This window comes from Chiloscyllium punctatum, chromosome 45 (genome assembly GCF_047496795.1).
Source record: "Chiloscyllium punctatum isolate Juve2018m chromosome 45, sChiPun1.3, whole genome shotgun sequence".
NCBI lineage: Eukaryota > Metazoa > Chordata > Chondrichthyes > Orectolobiformes > Hemiscylliidae > Chiloscyllium > Chiloscyllium punctatum.
The window spans coordinates 40812041-40837468 of NC_092783.1; the positions used below are offsets into that span (position 1 = coordinate 40812041).

Genomic DNA, 25428 nt, shown 5'->3' on the forward strand with positions numbered 1-25428 from the left:
TCACATTTTGTTTTTAAGAAACTGTGACTTCAAAAATCCTTTCAATTTAATTATTTTATACACACACACACACACACACACACCATTAGTTCAATGTGCAAGCTGTAAAATGCATATTTTTTATTCATTCATGTGATGTGGACATCAGTGGCTGGGCCAGCATTTATTGCTCATTCCTAAATGTCCAGAGGGCATGAAAAGGTCAACCACCTTGCTTTGTATCTGAAGTCAAATGTAGGCCAGACCAGATCAAAATGGCAGATTTCTTTCCCTAAGTGATTTTAGTTAACCATTGGGTTCTTATGACAATTGACAGTGGTTACATGGTTGTTATTAGATTAGTTTTTTTAAAAATTCCAGACTTTTATAATTTCATCAACTGCAGTAGTGGTCCTCAGATCATTGACTTGGGGCTCTGGATTGCCAAGTACTACAGTGGCATTACCATTAAGATATTGAAACATATAAATACAAATTTTGTACCTTAAGTATTTGTCACATTTCTAACTTGTGCTTTATATATGGCGGAAAGTATTAATAGTTTACATAGATGATTTAGAGTTGGGGGGGATCTTATAGAAACATACAAAATTATGAAGGGAATAGATAAGATAGAAGCAGGGAGTTTGTCTTCATTGGTGGGTGAAGCTAGAACTAGGGGGCACAGCTTCAAAATAAGGGGGAACAGATTGAGAACTGAGTTGAGGAGGAATTTCTTATCCCACGTGTTTGTAAATCTGTGGAAATCCCTGCCCAGTGAAGCAGTGAGGCTACCACATTGAATATTTTTAAGTCAAAGATAGATTTTTGAACAGTAAAGGAATTAAGGGAAAAGGTGAGTGGGCAGATAAGTGGAGCTGAGTCCATGAAAAGATGAGCCATGATGTTATTGAATAGTGGGCAGGTTCAAGGGGCCACATGGCCTACTCCTGTTCCTGTTTCTTATGTTTTATGTTCGAATGTCAGGAGTGAGTCATTAGTGCAGAAATACCTTGACTCTAGCATGATGTTGGAGCTGCAGTAGCTATGTACCTCGATCAGTTCAGTTTTCTGTCAATAGTGACCACTAGCATCTTAATTGGGGGAGTTGGCTGATAATGCCATTTGAATGCTAAGGGAGGTGATTAGACTGTATTGTGTGTTGATGATCATTGTCAAGTGCTTAACGCTTTGCAATCTAAACCTCCGTGTTGTCCACATGTTGCTGCAGAAAAATATGAAATGCAATCATCAGAAAATTCCCGACGCCTGACAGTATTTAGCTATGATTCAGGAAACGGACCAATAATCCATACTAATGTAGAGTTTTAAGTCTTTGGGAATTCTGGCTGCAACATTGACATTTTGAAATGCAGTATCGACCTGCTGAACCTTTGACAGTTACACACTGAGAATCTGATGGAAAAGCTTCACTCCTGCAGGAAGTTGACATCCAAAGTGTTAGTGTATCATGTCCTCAAAATTTCAGGTGATAATGAATTGTGACTGATACTAATGTAGTGTAATGTATTAATTTCTGATGTGTCAAAAACTATCTTCAATTATCCTGACACAACCTATTTCACATTAATCAATTCAGGAGAGCACATTTAAAAGGAGGTATTAACATAATTATGTTCATATAATTTTCACTGTTTAGAAACTGATGCATATTAATTTCAAGTTAATCAAGTCCAATGGGTTACCTTATTTTCTAATTCTGAGGTCTTCATCAATGTGTTTCATTTTTTAAAAAAATCCCATATTTTGCCGTCCTGCGTACAATGACATAAAATATCTCAATGTACTTTTCTGTTATGCAAAAAAGATATTTTGTTGCTCAAAGTTTTTTAAAAATGACCAGCGATTAGATTGAAAATGTCCTAATTTTAATCAGTATTCAACCATTTCAAAATAAAAAAAATGAGGTGTTTTATGTTTTAAATAGACACAAAGCACAGCCAAGAATGAGGTATGCTTATATTCACTGAGAAATACCAGTTCTTAGGCAATTTGTTTCCTTCTTTAGAGTTAGGCATTGATATATTTAAAACACTGTTGCTCAATTCAGGTTTCACTGTCATGTCACCTGTGGTGCAGTTACTTTCTGTGGTTAAATTGGGCGTTATGATGAAATTAAAGAAGTGCACACCCCTACAATTTAGCTATAAAGTGTGTTATTGGGAACTCAGTTTAATTAGTTAATAATACTCTAAGAGTGGGAACTCAGTACAGCATATTAATAAATTAAAATGTACAGATTTTGAAAGGCAGGATAAATCGTCATGAAAACACCATGTTCATTCTTTACTTCCCAGAAAACAAGTTTTAGTTAAATATGAGAAAAAAAACTGGTGCTGTCAAACCTCTATCAATTTTATAATTACTGATGTTTGATAGGTCATTCAATCATGAGCAATTTCTTTCAGAGTTTTTTCGAACCAAAGTTTTTTTTTGGAGGGTAACCAAATTAGGTTTATGGAAGGCTATCATTCAGAGACCTCAGAGACAGAGGAAAATTCTGGGAAAGAACTGACTCGCATCATACTTTAGCACCTGAATGATTACTAAGTAAATTTACAGAAGTTTTGAGATCAAATCATTTGACATCTGATTTGTTATGAAGAGGTACCATGATGCTTGGGAAGGAAAACCTGAAATGCAAAGTGGCAAAAAAAAATTTAAGGTTAAGGAGGGAAGGCAAAAATCAAAACAAAATTTAAAAATAGTTTAAATTGCAGTATGCTAAAACTTATTTTATGTACATTGTTGAATAATGATTTGATATACAATAAAATGTGAACAGTTTTGGTACTGGGAAGACAAATTTGTTTTATTTTGCTATGATCCAACATTCTAAGTTTGGCTATTATCCAACCAATGTAATTTACCTTCTTGATTACTAAGGGGTCAAGGATTACTAGGAGAAGGTATGAGAATGGTGTAAAGAAACGTATCAGCCATGATAGAATGGTGGAGCAGACTCACTGGGCAAAATGGCCTGATTCTACTCCTCTACCTCATGGTCTTATGATCTATCTCTTTTTCTCCACAGGAATCTTTTGGATAAAGATACATTCTCAAAATCTGATCCATGTGAGTACATAGTTTTTTATTAATTGATTGCAATTATTAAGTGTGTTTTGTAATAAATGCAATAAACATTTGACAATTTCGGATGTTATAAAATAGAATCCTTGTCAATTGTAAGAGAAATAATATCAAACTTCAAAGAGGATAGTATTATGGAATGGACAGTCAAGGAGCAGATGGAATCTAATACAGGAAAGTGTGAAGCAATACATTTTGGAAGAAGATTATGGACAGAGAATATAAAATGAAAAACATGATTTTAAATAGGGTGCAAGGATCCTGATATATATGGATAAATAATTGTAGCACCCAGTATGGTTGAGAAAACATGTTGTAAAGTATATAACATTCCTGCTCCTTGGTTGCTGTCTGACCTGCTGTGGTTTTCCAGCACCACACTCTTGACTCTAATCTCCAGCATCTGCAGTACTCACTTTTGCCTTTATTATTAGCAACATTGAATATAAAAACAAAGATGCTGTTTTAAACTTGTATAAAACCTTGATTCAGCCTCAGTTGGAGTATTTTGTGTAGTTCTGCGCCCCACAGTTTTGGAAAGAATTGAAGGCACAAGAGAGAATATCAAAAAGATTAATGAGAATGTTTCCATTGGTGAGGAACTTCAGTTTAGATTGATAAGTTGGGGACTATTTGCCTTGAAGAAGATTAGGAGGAGTTATGGCAAATGTCATGTGCAGCCCAGAGAGGTCAGGTACGGGGAAAATGTTCCCATTGGTGCAAGGTTGAAAATCGTTCACATTACAGAAGATGAAGTGATGGAGGTCTTAGAAAATGTAAAGATAGATACATCTCTCAGACCTGATCAAGTGCGTTCCAGGAAGTTGTGGGAAATTAGGGAAGAAATTGTGGGGGTAGTAGTAGAAATTTGATGAATGCAAGTACAGTTAAAAATTTTAAAATACATTTTGATAAGTTCATGAATAGGAAAGATTTGGAGGACTATGAGCCAAATGCAGGCAGTGCGACTGGTTTAGTTTGGGAACATGGTCGGTGTGACTGGTTGGACCAAAAGGTCAATGCTATGACTCTTTGACCCTAAGAGCACATAATTTAAGGAAATTTTAAGACTGAAAGGGGAAAAGTGAATGGTTCATATCTGGAATCTAATGCTTCACTGTGGTGGGGGGAGGTTGAATTGAGACATTCAAGAGCAAATTAGCTTATTATCTGAAAACAATGACTATGTAACATTGTGGACTGAAAGAAAGAAAGGGGAGTGGCACGAGGTAAATTGTTCCAATGGAGAACCAACATGGACATGATGGGTTGAATGATTTTTTCTGTGTTGTAATAATTCTCCAATTTTATGATTTAACTAGTGTTTGTTATGTTCTCAGCAATATTTCTGTAGTTTGTCTCCACTAAAATATGGAGAAATAACTTCAGTTAGATTCATCAATGAGCATGTGAATCTTGAGCATCTCACTAAATCAGAATTAAAAAAAGAGGTTTGGATGTGGGTGGGGTGAACAACAAAATGACGGAGATCAAATACCAACAGGGAAGAACTTCCTATTGCATGTAGGGTACCTCAGATCTGAGAATCTGAAAATCAAACATCTGTATGAAGGTCCATACATGAATTTTAATTGAATAATATTAAAGAAAATCTGGACAATTCAGTTAGGTCTTGCAGTATGTCTCCAGACTTGTACCAGCATTACAGCAGTGGTTTTTGTTTAAGCTTGTCTGATCACAACTCATTGTACAGTGCTCGATCGCTTTAACCTATAGGTAGAGTTGGTGAGTACACAAGTGTCTGACTTCTGACTCTGAGCATTCAACAGGGAGACTAGGCAGGTTGTTTATAGATATCACGACATTGATTGAAAATTTCATGATATGTTAAGTCATGTAACTAATTCTATATTACTGAACTAAATAGGATTAGAGTATGTGTTCCCAATGCTAAAAATGGCAGCCAGAGTCTACACATGCACAGATGGCGTATATGACCTTAGTCAGCAGCAATGGAACTTGTATTACCAGTATTCATCTGTGCATGCATGATGATATCACAACACCTACAAATCCATATGTGGTTCAATGCTCTGGAACATGTGTACATGTGCAGTGATGTTGCATTCTGCATGTGCACCACAGTCAGCATGGAGATGTGTCTGTGCCTGAGCAGCTAATTCCACAATATGATGTCTGGCAACATCCGCTTGCGTACAAGGCCAAGAAAGGGGAAGTGGATGCATGTTAGCAAGCAAGCATGGATGGGTAAATTGATCCATTGATCTCATCATTGTGCATGTGTGGACTGGAGTTTGAAGACTGAATTCAATCAGGATTTGTGTCATGAGTCACAGCTTTTTGCTCAGATTAGATGGTTAACCCGTAAAGATGGGAATTTTTCTTTCTGTACATATGTGGTCATTGCGTCACCTAACAATGGTCAATTTAAAAATGCAGCTGAATGAGCTATACAGGGGGTCCCTGTTTCTACGGACGTCTGACTTAATGAACTTTTGAGCATGATCTCATACAGGGGTGTAATTGTAAAGACCTGGATACGAATGTTTCCTGTACTTATGGCTCCTTTTATATTGGAACCTGTTCGCAACCCAGAGACCAACTGTATAGCAATTCAATCCAAGCATAAAAGCCATTTCATTTACCACTCGATCCCATGTCTCAAATAATCCTACCCCTTGACCCCAGCTGACCAAACTTGGCCTGAATTTCCCATGCTCAAACCACCTGACATGAATCTGAAATTTTGGATCTTCTGACTCAATTACCTGAATAGCTAACCAGGAATGGATAGAAGGATTCAAACCTTCTCTAACTCCTGGCTAACTATCAAACTGATCCCTTCACTCCCCAACCCACCTCAGCAACCCACTAACCTGACCTATACCATCATTAAAGTGCAACCCTGCTCTTGTCAGCTATGCTCCCATTAACCTGCCACCTTCACCTATCCCACCTATGCTATCTTGCCCCCCCTTACATCCCCACCTGCTACCCTGCCCCCCTCACCTACTTACTTTACACACTTCTCTCCATAGTTTGTCAAAGTACCTTTGGGACCTTAAAACCCCGGAATACAGAACCTACTACTGTAAAAAGGGGGCGTGGCTTGGCCTCCAACACTGATTATACACTTCGCTGGAACACCCCCAGAACAGGTACACTCCGGATTTCTCAGGAAACCAGATTCAGAAGCTCAGGCCAGAAATGTGGAGCGTCTGGGCAAGGTAAGAAAAGGAGGAATAGAGTAGTTATCCAGTAATTGCCATTCCTTGGAAGGTTCAGTCTTTTACCGAATAAAGAACAAAAATGGATAAGATAAACTGTCTGATTTATTTATAAGATACCATTTATTTTAATTTTGGATTTTGATTTGAAGTTAACTTGCAAGTATTTCTACAGCCACAGTGATTTTATAGAAGTCGTTTTTGAGAGCTACTTTGGTACCACTAATGGCTTTATAACTTAGTAAGGTAAACCATTGTGCTTTAATGTATGTTAGACATTTCCATACTTAAGAGCTTTTTTTTTAATTTCGGGAAATCACCTGAAATTTGATGTTTTCAAGTTTTACTTGTCTTGGGTAGTTTTGTGATTTTTTATTTTGGAGATGGTTATATAGATCAGAGCAGTTGAGAAAGACAAAATTTATACTAAAATCTGAATCCTATCAAGAAAGGAGATAATCCCAAACCAGAAGTGTTGTGATAAAACCCTGAAGAGGTTACTTGAAGATGGTTATGTTTAGGCTCATGCATATGATAGCTTCTTCTTGGTGGTATCAGCATTTTCAGTTTTGAACTTAAAGTCAAACTTGCCTTAAAACAATTGAATTGTTCGCTGATCTGAGTACTGCAAAAGAAAAGCTTTTGGATACTATATGATGAAATTTTTTGTAACTTGTCAAGGAATGTTTTGGTATTCTGAGGTTATACTTTTGCTGTGTGTTTTAAAACTTTTGAATTTATGTTATAAGTAGATTGTTTGGTTTATTCTATTTTGTCTTTGTTTCTTTTGATTAATTAATTTCTGATCTATTGTTTAAACAAAATCTGCAACATTGCATGTCTATGTTTCAGTGAGAGATAGTCTCATTAAAACTAGAAGGAAACAAACATAAAATATTTTCTATTGAGCCATGGGATCTGACATGTGCAGTAATAACATCAATTGGAATCACAACAAATGATTCAAATGCCTGTGACAAAGGTAGACCTTTAACAAACTGCAACCTATTTTGTCACTCAGGCAATTAGCTGACAGTAATCCCAAAATGAATTGGGAAATGAGCCCTAATTAGTACTTCTAGTTTTACTCAAATTATTGGAATACAAGGCAGGTTTTTGATCCGATTCTGGAGCATGGGACAAAAAAAAGTTTGTAATTAGCTGGAAGACGATAATCAATGCAGTTTTCACATGTTTTATTCACAATGATTTTGAGAACAGCTTTTGCAATTGATAACATATTGAGACAAAATGTAAATGACCATTCATTGGCACTGATTAGTTTTCTCCTATGGAACAATTTAAAATCAATGGCTGGTCTTGCTATTTAGTAAACATTTCTAAACTTCTAATTTATTTTTATATATCAAGCCCCAAATAAACTAAGTAAAGGTATTGGTGAAATTGATTTTGAAGTCATTTTAAATAGCTTAGAATGCTTCAGACCTTAACACTTCCTGGATGCATTTATGCCCAAATTCAGGCACCTTCTTGAATATCATTAATAAAATTTTAATCAGGCTGAAAGGAAAATAAGCTCACAAAATGAATTGCTGAGTGATTTTTCCCTGATGAAAGAATTTCTTGAAGGAAATAAACAAATTCAATCTGGTTGCAACTTGCTGTATGACCACGTACTGCATCTTTGACTAATTCCACTATGAGAGCAGAATTTTTACGAATCTAGACTTGCCTATTTTAAACTTCCTCTATAAAATCTCTTCCTGCCTCTGTACATCTTTTCAAACATCTCAAAACCTGTCTGTTCACACAAAAGTATAGCCAATCCATCTAAATTTTCTCTACTTGATATTCAATCACTTGTCTGTTTTCTTAAAACACTGAGCCACATAAACTATTATATCAGATTACCAAATGCTGGGTCAGCAAGAGAGGATTTCAAAGAAGTGCCTTTAAAGAAGGAAAGTCAGGTAGGGAGGTATATGAAGTGAATTCCAAAGACTAGGGTTGAAATAACTGAAGACACAACCATCAGTAACAGAGGGCTTAAAATCAGGACTGTTTGATACCAGAATTAGAGAGCATTAAAGGACTAGAGCAGGTTTCAGAGATGGATAGAAGATATTAAAGCTTAAAGCTCTTTTTGTATTTGAACATGCAAGGTAGCTGAGTTGATGGCACAGATAGGCACAAATTAATATGATTTGCTAACTATCGCAGTGATATTGTTGCAGGGTCACCAGGAATAGGGACTCCATATTCAAGGGTACTCCAGAAAAATAGACAAAAAGGAAAAGGAGTTGGGAGTGTTGACCATGATTTGGACATTTCAACCCGTTTACGTATTTAAAACACTTTACCCAAGTACTGTTGTTGGAGAGAAGGATAAAGAGACACATAATTCTGTTTGCAGATCAACTCCATTTTAATAACAAAATATTCCTTATCAAAAACACCAAGTGAGCATTTCCCAACTTCCCACAACATTTACACTCCATATACTTCTATCTTACTGAGAAAGAGCATTACCGATAATGTTCCATGTTTTTGAGCTGGGCAATTGGAATCTCCTTCCTCTCTGATGTAAGGCTGGCTCTCATCCACGAAGGTATGTTTTGCAGGTCAAGGCAGATCTTCTCCTGGGTTTCCTTGAGTTGTCTCATGGTTTTCCGCCATGACTATTGCTGCGAGTCTTCGCCGAGGGGATAGATTCCATACGTGTGGCTTTACCATCCCCACCCTGCCCCCTGGACCTTCCAGAATGTTCTTTGGCTTTTGGCAAATGGTGTCATGAGCGGAGTTTAATCCAATGGGATTGACCCTTCACTGTTTTCATGAAAAGGAGGTGTAAAATTCACGTCCTCAAACATTGGCTCGAAGTCAAGGTGCCAAACAGTCTGATCAATGGTTCTCCAAAATACAACCCTTGGGCTTGTTGTAACAGGTTCCTCCTGAAGCTTGTGACCTCTTTGACCTTGGTTTCCACTGTTCTCTGTAGCTGACCATTCCTGGCTGCTGTTTAATTTAACTTGCTCAATTTTCTATCAGGCCTGATTTTTCTCTCCCACTGTGGTTCAATTTAGACTCTGGATTAGTGGTGCTGGAAGAGCACAGCAGTTCAGGCAGCATTCAAGGAACAGTGAAATCAGCGTTTTGGGCAAAAGCCCTTCATCAGGAATTAAAGGCAGAGACCCTGAAGCATGGAGAGAAAAGCTAGAGGAGTGTGGGGGTGGGAGAAAGTAGCATAGAGTACAATATGTGAGTGGGGGAGGGGATGAAGGTGATAGGTCAGGGAGGAGAGGGTGGAGTGGATAGGTGGAAAAGGAGATAGGCAGGTAGGACAAGTCATGGGGACAGTGCTGAGCTGGAAGTTTGAAAGTAGGGTGAGGTGGGGGAAGGGGAAATGAGGAAACTGTTGAAGTCCACATTGATGCCCTGGGGTTGAAGTGTTCCAAGGCGGAAGATGAGGCGTTCTTCCTCCAGGCGTCTGGTGGTGAGGGAGAGGCGGTAAAGGAGGCCCAGGACCTCCATGTCCTTGGCAGAGTGGGAGGGGGAGTTGAAATGTTGGGCCACGGGGCAATGTGGTTGATTGGTGCGGGTGTCCCGGAGGGCATCAATGTGGACTTCAACAGTTTCCTCATTTCCCCTTCCCCCACCTCACCCTAGTTCCAAACTTCCACCTCAGCACTGTCCTCATGACTTGTCCGGACTTGTCCTACCTGCCTATCTCCTTTTCCACCTATCCACTCCACCCTCTCCTCCTTGACCTATCACCTTCATCCCCTGCCCCACTCACCTATTGTACTCTATGCTACTTTCTCCCCACACCCACCCTCCTCTAGCTTATCTCTCCACGCTTCAGGCTCTCTGCCTTTATTCCTGATGAAGGGCTTTTGCCTGAAACGTGATTTCGCTGCTCCTTGGATGCTGCCTGAACTGCTGTGCTCTTCCAGCACCACTAATCCAGAATCTGGTTTCCAGCATCTGCAGTCATTGTTTTTACCTAGTCAATTTAGATTGTTCAATTTGGGCCCCAGGATTGTTTGATCGCATTGGGGTTAGGACAGTTGTTAGGTAAGGTCTCAGTGAGCAGTGATATAATTGAAATGGATTATTGTGTGGAATCAGTTGGGATGGAAACCAAGAATCAGAATTATGAAATTGAAGTGTTCAACTTATTATCATTTGCAGTTAGCAAATATGGGCATAGGATGGCTAGAGAGTGGGGTTTGTAGTAGAGATTGAACACAAAGGGGTTAACCTGCCTAAATTTAACTACAGGATAGTTTTATTGATCGAGTATTAGATATTAGTTGAACAATTTATCTGGCAATAAAGCATCAGAGGAGAGGTCAATAGAGTTTGTGCTGGAGGTGGGTAGACAAATAAAATATACAGTATTTGGAAACTGCATTTTAAATGTCGTTATAAGGGAAGAATGCAAATGAGAAATAAGGATAGATTCTTTGGGGACACCAGAGATAACTTTCCAGGAACGGGAAGAGAATCCATTGCAGGTGATTGTCTGGCAAGTTTGGTATTGAATAAGTGAACTGAGTAAATCTGACATGCTGAGTTGGTCAACAGTGAAGAAAGCTGAAATGAACTATGTGAAAAGTGTAATATATGACAAGAGGGCTGAGGAGGTGCAGTTTACTTTTATCAGAGGACAAAGTGAAGACTGCAGATTCTGGAGATCAGAGTTGAAGAATGTGCTGCTGGAAAAGCACAGGCAGTCAGGCAGCATTGGAGGAGGAGGAGACTCGATCGACTCTGAGTCTCTCTCTCTCTGCACCCCTCTCAGTGAGTCTCTCGCTCACTGCATCCCCCGCCCCCTTCTTCTCCCTGCAAGGTCATCCCCTCTGCCCTGAAGCTCTTCAACCACATCCTGAAGCAGACTCGCTACCACAGCCACATCTCCTTCCTCAGCATCTGCCTTCGGAATCGACATTCCTGATGAAGGGCTTATGCCTGAAACATCGACTCTCCTGCTCCTCGGAAGCTGCCTGACTGGCAGTGCTCTTCCCCCACCACACGCTTTGACTTTATCAGTGGCCCTCAAAAATGTAACGTGAATGCTGAACTGAAAGTTTGTTAATTGACAGTGAAATTGAGAATGCAATAAGAAGAGGGATACAAATAAGGATTTTGAACTTTTGTGCCATTACTGGGAGGAGTTTGCAGTAAAATAGCATCACCGTGAAGCAGGTCTGCAGGTCAGCATCGCTGTGAAGCAAACTGGGAGGAGTGTGCTGCAGGTCAGCATCACCGTGGAACAGTCTGTGAGGAGTGTGCTGCAGGTCAGCATCGCTGTTAATCAGACTGGGAGGAGTGTGCTGCAGGTCAGCATCGCTGCTTATCAGACTGGGAAGAGTGTGCTGCAGGTCAGCATTGCTTTGAAGCAGACTGGGAGGAGTGTGCTACAGGTCAGTATCGCTGTTAATCAGACTGGGAGGAGTGTGCTACAGGTCAGCATCGCTGTTAATCAGACTGGGAGGAGTGTGCTGCAGGTCAGCAATGCTGTGAAATAGACTGGGAGGAGTGTGCTACAGGTCAGCATCGCTGTGGAACAGACTGGGAGGAGTGTGCTACAGGTCAGCAATGCTGTGGAACAGTCTGGTAGGAGTGTGCTACAGGTCAGCATCACTGTGGAACAGTCTGGGAGGAGTGTGCTACAGGTCAGCATCGCTGCTTATCAGACTGGGAGGAGTGTGCTACAGGTCAGCAATGCTGTGAAATAGACTGGGAGGAGTGTGCTACAGGTCAGCATCGCTGCAGAACAGTCTGGGAGGAGTGTGCTACAGGTCAGCAATGCTGTGGAACAGTCTGGGAGGAGTGTGCTACAGGTCAGCATCACTGTGGAACAGTCTGGGAGGAGTGTGCTACAGGTCAGCATCGCTGCTTATCAGACTGGGAGGAGTGTGCTACAGGTCAGCATTGCTGTTAATCAGACTGGGAGGAGTGTGCTGCAGGTCAGCATCACTGAGAATTAGATTCGGGGATTGGACCCATGTGAGAAGGGCAGTGGATGTACAATATAAGAAATTGTGGCAGAAAGCCTTCAGCTTGAATCTACTTATAAGAAACAAAGTGTGATGTTAGAGGAAAACAGGTGGGCATTTCTTCTGTCTATCTTGATTTGCCAAATGGTGACTTATTATAGCTGAAGAGAACAGTGAGGAAATTCGCTTTGAAAGATTTACCTTTCAAATTAATTAGTTCAGTAGAATACAGTAAGTATTGGGAGCTGGTGAATGCTGGTGTGGACCATGGTAACCACATTTGGGGAAAGTGTTTACTGCTCAGAGTTGATGAGCAGTGGACACTGTGGGAGATGTACCTGGACACATTTTCAGAGGACAGTCACACCTTATACTAATTACATCACACTTGGTTCTTGGTTCCACTCAAGAGAGTGTGACTGCAAATGAGGCAAACATTGATCTAGGATTTCACTTTGCCCAGAGCTTCAGGCAGTGTCCTTTTCCAATAGCTATGAGGTTTTTGTTCCCATAGCAAACAAGTGCACAAACTCTAGAGAAAATGAGTTAACTGACCAAAGCAGTGTGGTTGAAAGCATCAGTCTCAGTGAAGGGAATGAAAGAGATATGTAATAATATAGAGGATAGCACGTTTTGAGAAATAGATTCACTTCTCTACAACAATGACGGAGACCCAAAGGCTCTGTTTTTCCCTGTTACCAAAGTTAAGGACACCTCTTCTGGTCTAGAGAGGGATCTGCAGTGGGAGGGGAGGAATCTAGTTATCATGGTCCACGTTGGTATCAATGAGGTAGGTAGGACTAGGAGAGATGTTCTGATGAGGGATTATGAACAGTTTGGGACTGTATTGAAAAGCAGGACCGCAGAGATACTAATCTCCAGATTACTACTTGAACCACATGCAAATTTGCATGGGTAAATAAGATTTGAGAGCTTAATGCTTGGTGTAAAAAGTAAGTGTGGAAGAAATGGGTTCCAATTCAAGGAACAGATGTACTGGGGAAAGAGAGCTGTTCTGTTGGGATGAGCTTCATTTGAACTACACTGGGACCAGTATCCTGGTGAATCATATAACGAGGCATGAGATAGGGTTTAAAATTAATTAGGAGGGAAGGGCTCAATGAAGAGAAACCTAAAAAAGTCAAAGACAAATATGAATAGAGATGCAGGCTGGTGAAATGGTGAACAATAATCAGTGTGACAGGAAGGGGAAAAGAAAAGCGGAAAAGCGGGACAGAACCTATAAAGAGATTAAGTAATAATGGTAAGAAGTCAAAGCTTAGAACTCTTATTTGAGTGCAACCAGCATTTTATAACAAGGTGCATTAGTTATTAGCACAAATAGTGACAAATTAATAAGACTTGATAACTATTACAGTAACATATAGAGTAGCAAGTACGAGGAACTCAATATTCAAGAGTAGTCCAGAAAAATAGGCAAAAAGGAAAAGGAGATGGGGTAGCTCAATTAATAGATGAAGGTGTCAGTGAAGTAATAAGGAGTAATATATCAGGATATGGAGTCAGCTTGGATGGAAATAAGGAATAGCACGTAAAGAAGCATGTGTAGGACTCAACTATAGCCTCCAGAAGAGTTGCCTTACTGTAGAACAAAGTATAAATTGGGAAAAAGTTGAGATGTGCAAGAAGGGCACTACAATTGTCATGGGTGATTTTAATCTGTAGATTGATTGGACAAATCAGATGGGCAAGAGAAAGATGCAACATAAATTGAGTGCGTCAAGGATTGTTTGTTAGAGCATTACCTTGCAGAACTGACTGGGCACAGGCTATTTTAGATCCAGTAATGTGAAATGAGGTAGGATTTATAAGAGTTCTTGTAGTTGTGGAATATTTGGGTGTAGGAATCATTAACATGATAGAATTTTGAACTCTGTTTAACGAAGAGCAACTTGGGTCTCAAACCAGTGTCTTCAAATTAAATAAGGGCAATTACAAAAATATGAGGAAGGAACTATCTAAAGTGGCTGGGAAAGTAGACTAAGGGGAAGATCAGTTCATGTACAGTGATAGCCATTAAAGCTGAATTATAACATTCAGCAGAAATGTCATTCCAGTGAAAAAGAGGGACTCATGAGAAGGTTGTTAACAAAGATAGTCAAGGAGTGTATCCAATAAAAACAAGCCATACAAGGTGGCAAAAATTGATGGTAGGCCAGAGGATTGGGATTTTTTTTAGGAACGAGCAGTGGATGACTAAAAAGGGCTAATAAAGAGGGAGAAAACTGATGATGAAAGGAAATTTGCAAGAGACAACAAGAATTTCTACAGGTATATAAGAAGTGTAGTGAAGGTGATTTTGGCACCTTTAACCAATGCAACTGGGGAATTGATAATATGAAACAGGGAAATGGCAGATCATTTAAACCAGTATTTTTCATTGATCTTCATGGTGGAGGACACTATGAACATCCCAAAGATATCAGATAAGCAAGATGCTAATTGAAGGAAAGGTCTTATATAGTCTCTGCCACAAAGAACAGTGGTTTTAAAAATAAACTGTTGAGTCTGAAAGCAGACTAGTCACTTGGACCTGAAACCTACATCCAAGAGTTTTAAATTAAGTGGTTACAGAGATAGCGGAAACATTGGCCAATATTGTGCAACCGATTGGATTCCAGAAGAGGTCTAGTGGATTGTTGTGATGCTCCTCTTCATGAAAGGAAGGACACAGAAGGCAGGAAACTGTAGGCCAATTAGCCTAACATCTATTGTTGGGAAAATACTCGTGCCTATTCTTAAGGAAGAAATAGAAAGGAAATAGAAATTAGAAGAACAAAACACAATGAAACAGAATCAACATGGTTACCTGAAAGGAAAAGCATGTTTTTCAAATTTTCTAGGGTCCTTTGAGGACAAGCAGACTTTATTAAGGGGAACCTGGAGATGTAGTATACTTGAATTTCCAGAAAGTATTCAATGAGGTGCCACAGAAAATGATATTACACAATTGTAAGAGATCACAATATTGGGATAATGTACTAACATGAATTGAGGCTGCTTAACAAACAGAAGACAGAGTGAATTGAGATTAATGGGTCTTTTTCAGGTGGGGAAAATGTAACAAGTAGAGTGCCACAGGTTCAGTCCTAGGGCTTCATTTAGTTATGATGGATATTCATGACTTGGAGAAGGAAGACGCAAACTGTAATGTATCCACATTTTCTGACAAGACAAAAAATAGGTGCAAAGGCATGTAATGAGAGGACATAAGGAGCCTGCAAGATCATTTGAATAGGTTGAGTGAGTGGGCAAAGACTTTGCAGGTGGATTTGAATGCAAATTGTGTGAGATCATGCACTTTGGTAGGAAGAATTGAAAGGCAGTCTGTTATTTAAATGGAGAGAGAGAGAGACACTTCAGCACATTACATTGTGAAAACTTCTGAGTGGTCTTGTAGTAACGCTGAAAAATGAACATGCAGATGCTGCAGTAATGAAGAAAGCAAATGGAATTTGGTCTTTATTGCTAGTGTTTAAATATAGGAAAGACTTGTTATAGTTGTGTAGGGTGGTGGTGAGGATAATCTGGGAGTAGTGTCTACAGTTTTTAGGATTTATATAAGGATGTATTGAGATTGGAGGCAGTTCAAAAGAGACTCACTCAACTGATTCATGCAAAGGAAGGATGGATTTATCAGGAGGGGCTGTTCAGGTTCAGCCTTTATTCATTAGAGTTTAGAAGAATGAAATGGACAATGTTGGGGCAGGCTTGAGAGGCTGAAAAGCTTATTGTTTCTCTGGTTTCGTATATTCTTATTTTTCTGTCAGAAACATAAGAAGTAGGAGTAAGAGCAAGCCTTTCAGCCTCTCAAGCTTCTCTGCCATTCCATAAGAGTGTGGCTCAAATGACCAAGGCTTCAACTGCTCTTTCAAGCAAGTACTCCATAACTTTTCACAATATCAAGGAGATAAGGGCTCTCTTCCCCCCTCTTTAAACACTTTCAGTTACCCAGCCTTCACAATTCTCTAGGTTGTTAGAATTGCATATTTTCATACCTGTTGGTATTATTCTTCTTAATGAAGTATAGAAGATTCTGAGAGGTTTGACAGGGTAGTTGTGGAGATGGTACTTCTTCTAGTGTGGCCAATAGAGGAGTACAGGATAGGAAGGCACTCATTTAAAACTACGATGTGAAGGAATCTCATCTTTGAGAGTATTGAATGCCTGGAATTCTGAGAACTATGTCAAGCCCCTTGGAATCTTGTAGATTTTCAATATTTGTTGGTTTTAATTTTCTTTTTGAAGTGTACAAGATTCAGAGTATTTTGACACTGAATGTATATAAAGAGGAGTTAGATAGGCCTCAACTCCTCAATATTGCAAAATATTGCAAAAAACTATGAAAAAGAAGTTGAGGCCTTGGTCATATCAGCCACATTCTTCTGGAATGGCAGGTCTGGTTTGAGAGATTGAACACTTTCCCTTGCTCCTATTTGTTATGTTCTTCTTGGGCAGAAAAATAACTGTTGGTGTTAAACTCAATTTGTTATGTGTTATGGCTCCAGAAGTTCAAAATGATCACACTATTCAGCTCAAAATGCTGCAGCTTCATGAAGTGTATTTCTGCTCTCAAAATAGTTGGTTGACTGATGCATTGTTGCACTGTAGTTGGGTGCTGAGCAACCATAAATGCAATACACTGGATATACATTGAAGAGCAATTCATGTCGAACTGTTTATGAAGCATACTGTCCAGTGATATTGCATTGACAAAGTCATTTCATTCAGGAGATGTTGGCTTCACTAACGCTGCCAGCATTTATTGTCTGTTTCGAGTTGCTCTTGACAGGATGATTGTGAGCTGCCTTCTTGAACTTCTGCAGTCCATTTATTTGGTACACTCACAATACTATTAGCAGGGTAGTTGCAAAATTCTAACCCTACCAGTGAGTAAATGGTCACATATTTCGAAGTCAGGACAGTGAGTGCCTTGGGGAAGAATTTGCAGATCTTGGTGTTTCCACTATCCACTGCCCTTGTCCTTCTGGGTGGTAGTGGTTATGGTTATGGAAGGTGCTGTCCACAGAGCCTTGGTGAGTTTCAAAAGTGCATTTTGTAGATGTTACAGAGTGCTGACATAGTGTAAGTGGTAGAATGAGTGAATGTTTGTGGATATGGTGTCAGTAAAGTGGGCTGCATTGTTCTGAATGGTGTCAAGCTTCTGTTGTTTGAACTGCACTCATCCAGGCAAATGTATTCCATCACATTCCTGACTTTTGCCCGACAGATGGTGGAAAGGCTTTTGGGCAGTCAGGAGGTGAGTTACTTGCTATAGGATTCCTAGCCTCTTAATGGGTGTAGCCACAGTATTTATATGTCCAGTTCAATTTCTGGTCAAAGGTACCTCCCAGGATAATGTTAGTGGGTAGTAATGATGGTAATGCCATTGAATGACAAGGACAATGGCTAGATTCCCGCTTGTCAGAAATGTTCCTTGCCTGGCACATGTAGCATGAATATGACTTGCCACTACATCGATATAGCTGAATGATGTGACTAACATTAGCCCATGGAACATTTGAAACAGACTGTCTGTACATTTGTCACTTTGTGTCAATAAAACATGCAATAAATAGCTTGAACAATGCATTAAAAAATAGGTACAGTGAAAGGATATAGTGCTACTTATATCCTTGTGACAACTGAAAATAATTCAAAACCAGTGAATTACTTATTGTTATTGTTGTTATTTAGGCCACACCCATAATTTATTATTAGCAAAGCCACCCTGGGTAGCATCTGAAGTACATTTCGCTTAATCTGTTGTGGTGACATTAGTTGAGTAGAATTGTTTGTTAAGGCACCAGAATATTCCTCCACTCCCTCCCCTCCCTCAACCACCTGTTCTTTGAATTGGACAATGAGACCTGAACAAGCAGACAATGCTTGTTCGAAATAAATAACCTTAGGCAATGCAGAACTTTCAAAAGTGCAGTGATGTGTTAACCTTGATTGTGTGCTCAGGTTTTCAAATGAGGTTGAACCTTAACCACATGACTCAGATGAAAGCGATTTACCAGAGTACAAATGTGACATTGGGTCAGGTTTGCCAATAGAAGTTATGTGAAACTTCACAATGCAGTAATTAGACTTTGGACATATTAAGTGCATTGCCGAAAGTATTGGAAGTTGTTGGAAAATGTGCTGTGGAGTGCAAGCAGAATGATCTTATATGCAAATTGAACAAATGATAATGGACCATTCGAGTAGTTTAAGCTCGACAGTCAGAATTATATAAAGCATGAAATAGCATAGATAAGGTTCACACACAATATAATTCTTAAGGTCAGTCATACCAGTAGAGAAAAAAATAAGTCAGTGAGGTGGAAATTTTAAATGTCTTCAAGAAATAAATCACTTCACACAGAGAGCAATAAGCATTTGCAATGATCAACCGGGTCAGTAAGTAGAATCAGTGACATTAGGGCAGTAGTTTTCAACTTAACACTGGACCTTAAAAATCACATGTGTCGGGTTGCAATATAGTATGCCCAATTATCCATTCTATTTTGTTCATTTGACTCACCGCTCCAGCTTAATACTACTAAATTAATTTGAAAATTACCTATTATAAAGAAATTAAATTAGTGATAAAATGGTCTTTGCTCATTTAAGTTCTTTACTTACTACAGAGCTGCTTTGAGAAAGAGGAACTGAGAGTTTGATGGCAAAATTTAGTTTTGGTCTTTACCATCTACCTGTTAAAGCAAATACTGCATAATGGCTGCATCATGGCATAGTGTTTTGATCTCGCACTTATGCCAATTTAGAAGTAGTTTTCCTTTCTCTGACTTGGAAATAGAATCAAAAAAGCATCTCTCAAAATTTTTCCTTTGATGCTATTTTTAAAGTTATATTAATTATTGATTAATATCTGTGATACCCAGTTCAGTGTTACTGTGCTCCATTAATGTTTTGTGATAAAACTGAGTTAACAAGTGAACCTGATAGGTCGGGTTATCAAAGATGATCATTTTTAAGTTGAGATGCAGCTGTATGAAAAGGTGTCAATTAGAAGACTGGAACAGAAAAAATGTAAATCATGCAATAAAGTTGTTGAAGCATTCAGACAATGTGAAATGGATTGAAAATACACTTGGATGCTGCAAAGTAATGAATAAAGGTAAAGAAATGAACTGATTGTTGGCTTTATAATGATGCTCACAAATTTATTGTAATTTAGTCTTCATCTCTTTTACTCAGAACCTGGCACATTTTAAATTATTTCAGAAACCACTTCAGTTTCAAAATTGGAGAACTTTCATAATGTGCTATTTAGTGGCCTCTGTTTTGAATTCCTGCAAATCCCACAGCAGGGAGGATTGAGAGATTGTCAGCAAATTGGTCAGAACATGGAGATAGTTCTGGCGATGTTTTTTCACTTCTACCTATTTGGTCAAGTCTAGGCAAGACAGCAACATGAACAAAAAAAAAGCTCTCATAACCAGTATTACTGGTACTGTTAATTCATCTTTGTCACATTTTCCTTACAATAAGGAATTATTTCCCCTCCTCATGAAGTGATTTAATATAGAAATAGGCCACTGGACTTATACAGCCTACTTCGGCAGTCATGGAAATTTTCAGCTAAACACTGGGAAGACAAAAGCCATTATTTCTGCTGCCTATCACATACTTGGTTCCCTAACCATCAACTCCATCCCTTTCCCTGCCAGCTATAGGGCACTGACACAGACTGCTCAGTCGTTGACTCTGAGGTGAACTTTGGACCATTTATCTGCTTCGTCACCAAGAATACAGACTTCCACCTCTGTAATATCACCTACCTCCCACTTTGCCTTGGTTCATCTTTTGAAACCCTTGTCCATGCCTTGTTACCCTGGACTTTAAATATTCAAGTGCTGCTCTGGGCCAGCCTCCTATCTTCTACCTTCTATAAATTGAAGTTTATCCAAAAGTCTATTGTTGCAGTCTAACTTTCTCACTTGGCCTCAAATCTATCTATTTTTAAAGAGTCTAAGATGTCACTGATTCTCAACTGCTACCAGACAGAAATTTAATTTCCAGACCAGTAGCCAATTCAAAAGCTCACTATTCAGAAGTTTAACCCCTTTGCATTTGAAACAAACTAGCTTTTGATGAATAAGCAGAGGAAGACTGAATAATTGTGAAATTATCAACGACATACAAACTAAAATCTGTTCTGTAGTAGCTAGACTGGGGAAAGAGGGAAGTGGTCATTAAACCTATTTGGATAGACATCTGGATAAGAAAGACACAATAGGTTGCATGATATATGTTTTTCATTGCCATTACAAGCAAACAAAAGTTTAAAATATGTGCGGTTTAAAATAATTGAACACTAACATTTTGGAAACCTCCGAGAAGTGAAAAACCCCTCAAATAGAAGACCTTGTAAAGCTACCTTTGAACTAAACAAGTGTGAATGTGGTTTCCATATTCATGTGTCAGGTAGGTCAAAAGGTGAGCTTGACCTACCCACAGGGCCCCGGATTTCATGATTATCAAAAAGATCTCTTTAATCGATGAGACCCTGTTTGAGCAAAACAGAACTAAACCTGGAGCAAATAAGTTATTCCACTTGGTGAACTAAAGAATAACTCTGCTGTGAAGTTTTGGAGATATTCTTAGCACCCAGTCCATTCCATTTAAAAATAACTTTGCTATCTGACCTCAAAGCTGTGCTCTGAAGAGTATGATCCATTCTTCAATCATTTATATGCAGAGAATGCCTTTTGTTGTGATGGGCGCATGAGCTAAGCCTGTTACTTTGATCTTTACTTGAATAAATTCATGTCTGCTGAGTTTGCTGATATTTTTTTGAAAAAAGTTTCCATTGTTACCTTGTCTTTTCTGATTGAAAACTTCTTATTTTTACAGTATGTGTTCTATATGTACAAGGAATTGAGACGATACAGTGGAGAGAGGTAAGAAATAGTTTTCTTACTGCACTGATGTACTTGTGCTTTCTTTCAGTAAATGAAAAATGGCCACTATCTGTAAAGCAGACCTTAGTACAGATCAAAACAAATAGAACTGAAGTTTATTCAAATATTTCAACCAAACTATTATTTAACCTTGAATACAATTCTGAATGTGTTGGGATCTGAATGTTTCATATCTGGATTAGATAATATGAATTTTGTAGAACCAGGATAGCTAAACTTGATAAATAATCCTTATACTTATTTTAAGCTTACTGAATTTTATCCAGCGAGGTGTTTTGGTCGAGATTTTTAGAGCTGTTCTCAAATTTTTTGCTGCAGGATGGATTCATAATCAACTCAGGCACGGACTTGAAGTCAGAATTGTAGCTTTTATTTTGCTAAGCTGATTGTTGTACCTTTCTTTCTCTCTAATACATTTAAGCACATATTGTAGTTTGGGTGATTTTATAGCTTTAAATTAAGTGTTAATTTAAAAATATACTGACAAATCTATTTGAACTTGTAGAGGATTACCTTGCCATAACTATCAGAATGAAGTTTATCTGTCTTCAGTACCAAATAGGTAGCCAGTTTGCTAGAATTTCTAGCATTAATTTAAAGGTGGTATATTGGCAGCAGTGTTTACCTTTATACATTTTATCACTTCATCAACATTAACATTACTATTTTTGATTTAAATGAGTAGTCTAAATAATGGTGAGCAGAGAGTCCACATGATCCCCACAGGCTGAATTTAAGTTCCTTATGTGACCTGGGTAAGAAAAGGAGTTGTAATTATTCCAATCATTTTAAATAGACTAATAGATTCATGACTAAAACATCTGATCTTGAGTCTGAATGTGCTAAAGGGCTTAGAAATACATGAGATCTGCATGGAAAACAATTTGAAGAGGAGATAAATTGCAAGAAAAATGCAGAATACATGATAAAAACTTCCTGGATCAGAATAGGGCTTATTTGCAAAAGGATAAATAATCAGTAAGAAAATCGCCAGAGACAATGAATTGACAGGCAATCAATAAATTGAAATAAACAGAACAAATGAAATAATGCAGGAAAAGAATCTCTTGTATGCGAGCATTCATATCTAATGAATTACCTTTTTTATTCAATATCATAACTTGTATTTTGTGAAGTCAGATGTATAATTTATGTATATTAACATAATTCAGTTTTAGAATTTGGGCTTGAACTAGTGGCATAATGATTTGGTTTGTATGTCTGAAGGGGTTTAAGGATTAACACATAATCTTTCTGAAATGACGGTAATTCCTTTTAAAACAGAAACATAGAAAATATGTACAGGCGTAGGCCATTTGGGCCTTCAAGCCTGCACTACCATTTGATATAATCATGGCTGATGGTAAAATCTCGGTACTTCATTCCTGCTTTCTCTTCATATGCGTTGATCCCTTTATCAACAAGGGTCATGTCCAGCTCCCTCTTGAGTATAGTTATGAACTGGCCCAAACAGCTTTCTCTGGGAGAGAATTCCACTGGTTCACAACTCACTGAGTGAAGAAATTCTTCCTTATCTCAGTCCTGAATGGCTTAACCCTTACTCTTAGACTGTGACCCCTAGTTCTGGACATCCCCAACATCGAGAACATTCTTCCCGGCGCTAACCTGCCCAATCCCATTAGGATTTTATATGTTTCTATAAGATCACCCCTCATTCTTCTAAACAAGTCGATCCAGTCTTTCTTCATGTCAGTCCTGCCATCCCAGGAATCAGTCTGGTGAACCTTTACCGGACTCCCTCAATAGCAAGAATGTCTACAAGACTAAAACTGCACAGAATACTAAAGGTGTGCGCCCTCACCAAGGTCCTGCATAACTGCAACAATATATCCCTACTCCTATACTTCCTCTATAGTAATGGTGTTTTGTTTTCGTTGGGAATGTATTATGAGCAGACAAACAGTTGTGCATTAGGCTTTCAGTTTAGAAGGTCAGGGATTGAATTTGCAGGAATCTTGGCTAAAGCTGAATATGTACAACAGTAGCTTCTGTCGAAAAGAAATGGTTTAAAACTGTTAGAAAACAGATTACCTCAATGTAAGCAGTTTTGTTTGGAAGTTCTAGACCAGAAATGATATATTACAACCCTGAAGGAATTGTTTGAAGCTGAGGTAGTTTAAACTCAGTTTCTTCCTTGAACCTTCATACTACGATCAGCTTCTGATAAAGGAGAATTGAAGCCACAGTTACATTAAGCCCAGTAGATGTGAAAGTAAAGAGAATTCTCTCATGTGGACACTGTAAAGGAGTGTTGTTGGGAATAATGGAATTGCATTTGTTTTGACATCTTTAAACTTGTTATGTGTAGTTTTTTTTCTATTTTGTTATGTAAAATAAATAAAGATAAGCTTTTTTTTATTGTTAAAATCAAAACTGCAGCATTGGTGTTTGTGGTTCAATGAAAGTCTGCCCTGTTAAATGCAAATAATATCTTTCAAGTCAGGGTTCACTCTGGGATTTTGCATATCCAGTCATAACATCAGCTGGATCATAGCAATATCATACTGTTCTGTATTCAGGCAAAAGGAAATATCATATCGATATTTTCATGAATATTTACCAGGAATGAGATTGGAACATCAACTAGTTTCTTTTTCATTATCTGGTATGTTAAAATCTCAATTATTCTCACACTCTTCAGTAACCTTTTTATAATCTGCAACCATTTCATCCTTTTTATTGCTGTTTCATTGCCCAGTTCTCCAACACCATGATGTGTATGAAACATTTATAGAAATACAATGAATTGAAGGTCATCACAAAATCTCCCACGGGGTGTAAGCCTAGCATTTTCTTTCTTCAGCACAACCCAGAATTTGGCCCTGCAAATATATGCAATGTCGCCTTAATCTTTCTGTTCTGTATTCTCCCAATTACATGAGAGCATGCTCAAACTTAAAGTGAGCATAAATCAATATGAACAATTAGAGCCCAAGGAAGTACCAAAAGTGCACTAGTTTGTTTCCTCTGTCAGCATTAAAATTTAATTTTCAACCTAATTAACTATCGTTTATATTCATCTGGCACATTTAAGACAAGAGCAAAATAGTTTGGATGCTATCTAAAGTAAGAACAGAAGATACTGCAGAAACTCTGCAGGTCTGGCATTGCCTGTCAAGAGAGAGGAATAGAGTTAATGATTTGAGTCGAATGTGACTTTTCTTTGGAACTGGCATCTTTATGAGCCTGCAATTTTCAAAGGATTTTCAATTTTTAATGTGGCTTTCCGTTATGCTGTATAGACACGCTATAAATGCAAAGAGCAGTGCAAGATACAGGCTAACGTGTTTAATGCTCAAACTAACAATTAAAAGACAATAAAAATGTCATGGATTTCACAAACAGCATAAAACCGCTTAATGTTGAAGATTTCCTTAAACCCCCAACCTTCCTTACACAAATACAGTTGTAAGATTCTCATTTGAGTCATAGGCATAGTCAGTAGTATTCATTTGGGAGAGTGCATTTGATGGACAGACTTGAAAAATCAAGCAACCTTGGCCTATAGTAACAGCATGTTATTCATCGCATTCAAGATTTTTGGCTTTATAATTGGTCTTCACCCAGATGAGGAAATGTGAATGAATGCAAGTCATAAAGTTAACAATTCTGTTAGTCAGTATAGAGATCTGTGAGATATTTTTCCATAATAATGAAATAAAATTGATTCAAATGGATATTTGTTTTTTCAAATCAGTCTTCAAAAAGTTTTATCTGGATAAAGATGTGAGATGGACTCCAGAACTATTAATTTATTGAACAAATAAGTATGGTTTCCAATAGGTGACAAACAGTACAGGACAAATTTTCAATTCCACTTATCAACATGAGTAAAAGCAGCAGTGAAAATCCTCATTTTCCTTGACATTTCTCTCATTGCCACTCATGCCCTGGTATTCTAATATTCGTGTCCCCTAGTTTTCCTAACATTAACGACCAGGAATGTCAAAGGCAGGTTAATGTCCTTTCCAGATAATGATTATTTGCTTCAACAAATTTCATCAATGAATGTGATTTAAAATATGTGGAAATCTGCCCACTTTTATATAGATAACATTTTCCAATGTATTAGGAATTTATGCTATTTTAATTTGGAACAAATTGTTTTTACCATAATATTTATCGTGAAAATGAATTCTAATGCAAATAGTTCATGATTTTGTTCCTTTGTCTAATTATTGTACACTAAGT

The 25428-nt window shown here is 38.2% G+C and overlaps 1 protein-coding gene across 4 annotated transcripts in view; it reads left to right on the forward strand.

The window, feature by feature from the left end:
• LOC140467305 (copine-8-like) overlaps positions 1-25428 on the forward strand; it is a 594693-nt gene that overhangs the window by 73291 nt on the left and 495974 nt on the right. For 3 of the 4 annotated variants that reach the window (XM_072563573.1, XM_072563574.1, XM_072563575.1), the window contains exons 3-5: positions 3035-3075; positions 6111-6299; positions 21149-21195. In XM_072563573.1, coding sequence (XP_072419674.1) covers positions 3035-3075; positions 6111-6299; positions 21149-21195 — 277 coding nt within the window. The remainder of the gene's footprint in view (positions 1-3034; positions 3076-6110; positions 6300-21148; positions 21196-25428) is intronic. The other variant, XM_072563576.1, reaches the window with a different exon arrangement.